An 8,472-nucleotide genomic window follows, 5' to 3' on the forward strand; every position below is an offset into this window, starting at 1 on the left:
ACCCAGACCCTTGGATCTTAAGAACAATGAACAATCCGCCCAACACTTGCACCCCCCCTTTCCTGGGAAATGTTGGATAAAAAGCCTCACCAATTTGTATAGGTGACCAGAGACCCAAACCCTTGGATCTGAGAACAATGAAAAAATATTCAGTTTTCTTACAAGAAGACTTTTAATAAAAATAGAAGTAAATAGAAGTAAAGAAATCCCCTCTGTAAAATCAGGATGGTAGATACCTTACAGGGTAATTAGATTCTAAAACATAGAGAACCCCTCTAGGCAAAACCTTAAGTTATAAAAAAGATACACAGACAGGAATAGTTATTCTATTCAGCACAATTCTTTTCTCAGCCATTTAAAGAAATCATAATCTAATACGTACCTAGCTAGATTACTTACTAAAAGTTCTAAGACTCCATTCCTGGTCTATCCCTGGCAAAGACCCAGCATACAGACAGACTGAGACCCTTTGTTCCTCTCCCTCCTCCCAGCTTTTGAAAGTATCTTGTCTCCTCATTGGTCATTTTGGTCAGGTGCCAGCGAGGTTACCTTTAGCTTCTTAACCCTTTACAGGTGAGAGGAGTTTTCCCCTTCACTTTGTATTTATGACACCGCCTCATGGCCTTGAAGGCTGGGTGCCAAGAGAGCGATAACACACCCTGCCTTTGAGCTAGTCGGTGGCTAACCCTCTTGGAGCAAACTAAGGGGGGAGGTGAGACATTCTCTATCACCGGGGAGCATCCTGTAACGGCCATAGTCCTCATTTTCATATAAACATGATTTTACATAGAAAACATGCCTTGTAAGGTATCAGGGAAAGGTTATGATCTGTTGAAATCATGCCTCTATCCATACATGTGTATCATTAATGAATATGGAGTTATGATTATGGTGTTGTATGGTGGTCACTAAAACATGCTGTAAATTGGGGAATAAGTCAGATATTAGCTCTCCAGAGGCAACAGCAAGGAAAGTGACCAATCCCCAGGCAGTGTGTCAAACAACCCATCAAGAGCCCTTGTCCAGCAAGGGAGCTCCAATGCAATGACTCACGTGCACGAAGCTCCACAGAGGGAATTGCTCAACCTTGCTTGGAGAGACTCAGCAATGCTCCCCAGACATGCCTGGACTTGTGCCCCCCAAGCACATGGATTGAGGCTATAAAACAGACAGAGCGGACACATACTGGGCCCTTCTCCTGCCCCCACTGAGAAGAAGACAAGACTCCAACAGGGGAGATTGGCCCAGGTTTACACAGGAAACTTGTATATTAAGGACTGCAATATCCAGTGGGGTGAGAAAAATCCTTAATCTAGATGTTGCCCAGTCTAATAGGATTGAGAGTTTAGACAGTGTGCTTACATTTCCTTTTCTTTTGGTAACCACTCTGACTTTTTGCCAATCACTGAATATCACTTAAATTCTATCTTTGTACTTAATACATTTGTTGTTTATTCTACCTGAAGCAGTGTGTTTGGTTTGAAGCGTGTAAGAGACTCCCCTTGGGATAACAAGCCTGGGGCATTTCCATTTCTTTCTTAAACTGACAAACTCACATAAGCTTGGAGTGCCCTGCGGGCACACCTGCACACTGCAAGAGTAAGGTTGTGTCTGGGAAAGGAGATATTGGCTAGTGTCATTCGGTTGCATAATCCAAAGAGCAGTTTACATGTCAAAGACTGAGCGTGAACAGCCCAGGAGTGGGGTTCTCACAGCTGAGCAGGGTAAGGCTGGCTACCAAAGCTAAGGACTGGGGTGACCAACCAGATCACCGGTCCAGATAACACCAGAGGGGAACATCACAGGGTTGCAAAGCAGCATGTAGGTGGACAGGTGGGCAGTGCTGTTGAAATTATTTTTTTCTTTGTGTTTGTTGGTCCAAGGCCAACTTTGGGACCTTTCGTGGTACAGAGTGTGTTTGGGGAGTTTCAGGGTCTCTTTCCCATGGCAAGCCACAGAACTACAATCTGGGTGTCACAAGTTTTACTCAGTTTTGTTTCCATTTGTTGTTGTTCTGTAACTTCAGGCATTTCACTGGTAGAAATAACATTTGATATTTTTGTAACAATGTACCCCATATTGTTCATTGTGATATGATGATATGATTATAGCATAATTATGATACAGTTTATGCAAGATGGGTCATGTAAGATGTTATTGGAAAAGTTATGACTTTCTGAATATGGTTATGGTTGTATGTATTGATGATTTTGGTCAAAAGTTCTGAATTTTGATGACTTCCCTGTATTTCAAATGTAGTTACAAGTGAGTAACGCCCACTAGGGAACTTGATGTCAGTCTAGATAGATGGTTGGGAAGGGCCTATTCAGGGCAATGAGACTTTGGGGGAAACAATAGGCCTTTAGAGAAACTTATCTCCCACCTGGTGAGCCTCCCTGAGAATGCTTCAGACAGACTACACGTAGTGGATGCTATGACTCTAAAAGGCCATGTGACCAGGCCACATAACTCTGGACTCCATTTTGGGGAGTCTGTAATCTTCCCACAAACGAGTCTGGAAACCAAGTTTTGAAACAAACGGTTCCCTCCGTATTCTAGATCTATGGAAAGTAGGGAGTGACATCGTCGGTAGTTCTTCACTCCTCACTCAAGAAGACTCCGAGAATGTTCATAACTGTAACATATTTACCATATTATTTTTTACAAATAAGAACCCCCTTGCTGTGCTTTTCTCCCTTTACAGGCACCTTGAGCATTTCTGAGTCATATCGATGCATCAACTGCTTCATGGCACCTTTCAACTTCACCCACTCTGACGCTTCAACTTTCATCCTAATGGGCATCCCTGGCCTGGAGGCTGCCCACATCTGGATTTCCATCCCTTTCTTTACATTCTACATTATCAGCCTGTTGGGAAATGTCACACTTCTGTCTGTTGTAGGTAAGGAACAGACTCTGCAGAAGCCGATGTACCTCCTGCTCTGCATGCTGGCACTTACAGACATTGCCACACCTACCTTTGTTGTGCCAAAGGCACTGGGCATATTTTGGTTCAATTTGAAAGGCATTACTGTGGCTGGCTGCCTCACCCAGATGTTCTTCCTCCACACGATTTCTGTGATGCACTCATCCACCCTCGTGACAATGGCCTTCGATCGCTACGTTGCCATATGTAACCCTCTGAGATATGCCACCATCCTCAGCAATGCACAAATAGCTAAGCTAGGACTTGCAGGTTTGATAAGAGCTGTTCTCTTCATTCTGCCCCTGCCCCTGCTCCTGAGTCAGCAGACATTCTGTGCCAACCGCATTATCCCCCACACACAATGCGAGTACATAGCTATGGTGAGGATGGTGTGTGGGGACATCAGAGTCAGCAGGATATATGGTTTTGTGCTAATGTTTGTAATCAATGGGTTTGACCTTACGTTCATTGCCCTGTCGTATGGTCTGATCATCAGGGCCGTCCTCAGAATCTCCTCTCATAAAGCCCACCAGAAAGCCCTTAACACTTGCACAGCCCACATCTGTGTGATGCTGACATATTATACCCCTACCTTCTTCTCCATTCTTACACACCACTTTGGTCAAGACATCGCACCCTATGTTCATATCATCTTAGCTGACCTCTATCTCCTCATCCCTCCCATGCTCAACCCTATCATTTATGGGGTCAAAATGAAAGAGCTTCGTGACAAAGTAGTCAAATACACCTGCAGAAGTTCTGCAGACACAAAGTTCACGCAAAGATCTGCAGACACAAGAGACGATATCTCCTCAGGCCTGCAGTGTCCATCAGGGAACTGTCAAATTGTCAGAGAGTATGTGAACCAGCACTAAGTGGGATGCGGTTTGGGAGGAAGACCAGAAGTTCTGTGAGCGCCATGGTTCCCCAGTTACCCATGGCATGGAGGAAGAGTATGCTCACAAACAATCTGTAAAAAAAGTCAGCCTTCCTTGACTGTGCAGTTCTTACGTGTTGTACTCCTAGCAGAAGGAAAATCCTTTCACCAGAAAAGGGTTAAGAAGCTAAGGTAACCTCGCTGGCACCTGACCCAAAATGACCAATGAGGGACAAGGTACTTTCAAATCTGGAGGGGGGGAAAGCCTTTGTCTGTCTGTGTAATACCGTTGCTGGGAACAGATCAAGGATGCAAGCCCTTCAACTCCTGTACAGTTGGTAAGAAATCTAGCTAGAAAATGCTTTTGGATTTCTTTGTTTTGGCTTGGAAATTCACTGTCCTGGAGGACATGTGTGTAAGCAGTGTCAGGATGAGCTCCACCCTGACATCTGGTGGTGAGGTGTGGCAAGTTGTGGAAAAGAACTTCAGGGGCCGATCTCATTTGCATAGGCACACCCACCACGCCTAGAATGAGACCATAGCTGCCCAAATGGTCACTTTGGCTGCTGTGGGATCCCCAGTGTCTCTGTTATTGGGGCAGGAAGAATAAATTGTTATTACCCTGATTATGGGAACTGTGCTTGGAACTGTACGTGGCCTTTTGTTACGATGGAGGGATTCACCATCATCTAAGTAGCACTCGCTAGGCAAGGGTCATGGGTTCCAAAACTGTGTGAATGGAGAGAGGCTGGGGACAAGTATTAATACTTGGTGGCATGGGCCTCTTGGTGAGGGCCTTACATGCTAATTGCACTTCCTCCTCTCTCCACTGTGGAATATCAGAGCTAATTTTGATTTCATTAGAAGTCTAGTTATAGACTGCTGAGCTCACTTTGGGCTGACAGTGCACCAGCACTGGGGCTCCCCTATTATAAGCTGAATTCACCTAAGCGCTGAAATCACTGAGTGTTGTGTTAAGTAGTGGGGGAGCCTGAAGATATATTGTGGAGCAGTTTGCGGGACGGCTGGCGAAGCAGTTCGACACGGAGCAGTGTGTGGATGGCAGGAGCTGCTTGTGGGCCGTGGAGCTGAGCGAAGGAGTTCGTGGGGTGGCTGGTGGAGCGGAGCGCAGCTGAGCGAAGGAGTTCGTGGGGCGGCTGGTGGAGCGGAGCGCAGCTGAGCGAAGGAGTTTTGTGGGGCGGCTGGCGGAGCGGAGCGGAGCGGAGCGCCGCTATGGAGCTATGGGGCGGTCAGCTTCAGATCACGTAAGGTGCCTCTTACCCCCGTCCCATTTCCACCCAGGTTGGGAGGTAAAGCTCCGCCGATAAACTTTCGAACTCTGGGGCTGCCCTGACCAGGGACAGAGACTTTTGGGGCATTGGACTTTTGGGGTTGCTGGACTCAAGAACCAAAGGGAAAAGGGCATGCCCCAATTTGCCTGGGGTGGGGTTGTTTTTGCTCATGGGTTGTGTTATGAATCCGGTTGGTGGTGTTTCCCCAACATAATGCCACATTGTTTCTCTCTGTTATTAAAAGACTTTTGCTACACTCAGACTATGTGCTTGCAAGAGGGGAAGTATTGCCTCTTGGAGGCGCCCAGCGGGGGTGGTATATATTTGTCCCAGGTCACTGGGTGGGGGCTCGAGCCGGTTTGCATTGTGTTATTGGAATGGAACCCCTAGATATTGAACCCGGCCCTTGTTGCTGCCAACTCTGACGGGCAGAAGGGTTACATGTGTATTCCTGTTTTTTGTATCTTTTTGTAACTTAAGGTTTTGCCTAGAGGGATTCTCTATGTTTTGAATCGGACTGCCTGAATCGGTCCATGGGCCTGCATTCACCACAACCCTCCACAGCATCCAGAATGCGTTCACCCGGGGAGGGATATCCTGGCCCACAACACAATTTTTTTCAGGAAGAGGGGCAGACCAGTTGAATAGTCATGACTAAGGTTTTTTGTCACAGATAGTTTTAGTAAAAGTCACCAACAGGTCACGAGGGTCTGCGGGGGCGACTGAAATGGGGAAGATTAAAGCCTCATCAGGAGTATGAGAGCCTGAGCCGCACTTCAGGACGGGTGAGGGTCCAGCACTTACTGCCACTGCAGATAACAGCTCTGTGGCCCCCACTGCAGCCCCAGCACCTCAGAGGTCCCGAGCCCCTGCTGCAGCCCATGTGAGAGAGCTCCACGGCTCCCACTGCCAGTGGCAGCTCAGAGATCTGGGTCCCCACACGGCCAAGAGCCACTTGGAGGGCCACATACCCCCACCGCCAGAGGTGGCTGAATGCTGCTGGTTCCTTGGCCACACATGGCAACTGAGAGCTCAGGAGCCTCCACCCGCTGCCCCAGGGCTGAAGTGGTAAATGTCACAGAGGTCTCCGAAAGTCACAGAATCTGTGACTTCTATGACTTAATCTTATCCTTAGCCATGTCTCTGAACAACTCTCCGTGGTGAATGGAGAAGTGGTGGAACCCGAGTGACTGAGACAGTGACAATACTTTGTGCAGGAGGCAAAACAATCACTGACTTGCCCCAGACAGTAGAATTGTTCATCCCTGGACTCAGAGTGTCATCCGGAATTGTTAAGACCTGGAATGGTGTTGCCTCTGTAACATTGTTCAGTGCTTCTCTCCTTGGAGCTCCAAAATTATCAGTGTTGGCAGGTAAGGCAACCTACTAATTCAGCAGTCCTTGATGTTATTCAGAAAGAAAGACCGCAGGCATGGTTCGATGACAAAGGCATCCGGAGAGGTTTATTTCCCCCTAGGCAGAATCCCATCACCCTGAGTATGAGCAAAACGAGTGAATTACCTTATGAAAGTCCTTTTCTGGGTGGTAATACCCCAATAAATCCTTAGAGATCAAGGACTACTGAGGGTAAAGACATTAAGAATGTTGATCTACCATCTCCAAACCGATGAGTTGGTAGAGTGATTTCAAGGAACTGTTCTGGAGACATTATTGAATTCTGTAGCCTCAGATTCCGAACATTACGATCAACTCCTCCCCAACCTCCTTTAACCAATCAGGGAGGTGCCTCAAGGCTTCAAGTTTTCGCCCTTTGAACTGCTGTCTTGGAAGTCCTCAGGTAATGAACATAGACCAATAAATTCTTCAATTAAGAAATTGCCTCGAGATTTTGTGAGTGTTTGCTCGAAAAATTTTGCTAAATGCACAGCAGGTACAAGAGAAGGCCGATAATAAAGGGGTCTAGCTGTGAGTGTTCCGACTGGGTGATTGTGTGTTATGGTTACAACCAAGCTTGCTCTTCAGATGATTGGTTCATTGGCAGGGACTCTTTGATGTAGTGAGGCATGTGGGCCCCATCAACTACAAGGAGCACCACCCAGAGAAGAAAAAGAAGACTAAGATAAGAACATAAAAACAGCCATGCTGGTCAGACCAATGGTCCATCTAGTCCAGTATCCTGTCTTCTGACAGTGACCAATACCAATCTTCACACTGAAAGAACAGAACAGGCTGTTCTTGATGGATCCATCTCCTGTTCTCCAGTCCAAGCATAGGCAATCAGATGCCAGGGATTCCCAGATCATGGGGTTGAATCCCTGAATATCTTAGCCTGCAGCCTATTAATTTCCTTCAGTCATCCCTGGTTCTTGTGTAATGTGAAGGAGTAAACAAGACTTCCACAATTAAATTACCCCTAATGAAAAAAAACACAGTAAAAGAACTAAACAAGAGCTTAAGAACCATGTCAAACAAACAGTGAAATACGAAAAGGCATCTTTTAAAAAGTGGAAGTCAAATCCTAGTGAGGTATATAGAAAGGACCATAAACACTGCCAAATTAAGTGTAAAAATGTAATAAGAAAAGCCAAAAAGGAGTTGAAGAACAGCTAGCCAAAAACTTAAAAGTTAAGAACAAAATATTTTTAAGTACATCAGAAGCAGGAAGCCTCTTAAACAACCAGTGGGACCCCTGGACAATTGAGATACAAAAGGAGCATTTAAAGATGATAAAGTCATTATGGAGAAACTAAATGAATTCTTTCCTTCAGTCTTCATGGCTGAGGACGTTAGAGAGATTCCCAAAACTGAGCCATCTTCATAACATCAGCTAACAGGATGTTAGGAATCATTAAAAAAGGGAGAAAGAATAAGACAGAGAATATTTTATTGCCTTATATAAATCCATGGTGTGCCCACATCTTCAATACTGCATACAGATGTGGTCTCCTCAACTCAGAAAGGATATACTGGCATTAGAAAAGGTTCAGAGAAGGGTAACTAAAATGATTAGGGGTTTAAGCAGTGGGGGCAAAAGACCTACCTGGCTTCAAGATTAAGCTCGATAAGTTTATGGAGGAGATGGTATGTTGCAATAACATGATTTTGGCAATTAATTGATCTTTGGTAAATAGGCCCAATGGCCTGTGATGGGATGTTAGATGGGGTGGGATCTGAGTTACTACAGAGAAATCTTTCTTGGGTATCTGGTTGGTGAATCTTGCCCACATGCTCTGGGTTCAGCTGATCACCATATTTGGGGTCAGGAAGGAATTTTCCTCCAGGGCAGATTGGAAGAAGCCCTGGGGGTTTTTCGCCTTCCTCTGTAGCATGGGGCACGGGTCACTTGCTGGAGGATTCTCTGCACTTGAAGTCTTTAATCCATGATTTGAGGACTTCAATAGCTCAGACATAGATGA

At 45.9% G+C, this 8,472-nt stretch overlaps 1 protein-coding gene across 1 annotated transcript; it reads left to right on the forward strand.

Moving 5' to 3' along the window:
* Nucleotides 1–2,709: 2,709 nt before the first annotated feature.
* On the forward strand, nucleotides 2,710–3,801 carry LOC311514904 (olfactory receptor 52P1-like; the record flags this gene model as incomplete). The annotated part of the gene is made up of 1 exon (XM_084617630.1): nucleotides 2,710–3,801. Exon 1 carries the CDS (start codon nucleotides 2,749–2,751, stop codon nucleotides 3,799–3,801), a length of 1,053 nt encoding a protein of 350 aa, XP_084473756.1. The 5' UTR covers nucleotides 2,710–2,748.
* Nucleotides 3,802–8,472: the final 4,671 nt, after the last annotated feature.

The sequence above is a fragment of the Lepidochelys olivacea genome, assembly GCF_965140295.1.
Source record: "Lepidochelys olivacea isolate rLepOli2 genome assembly, chromosome: 1".
Lineage (NCBI taxonomy): Eukaryota > Metazoa > Chordata > Testudines > Cheloniidae > Lepidochelys > Lepidochelys olivacea.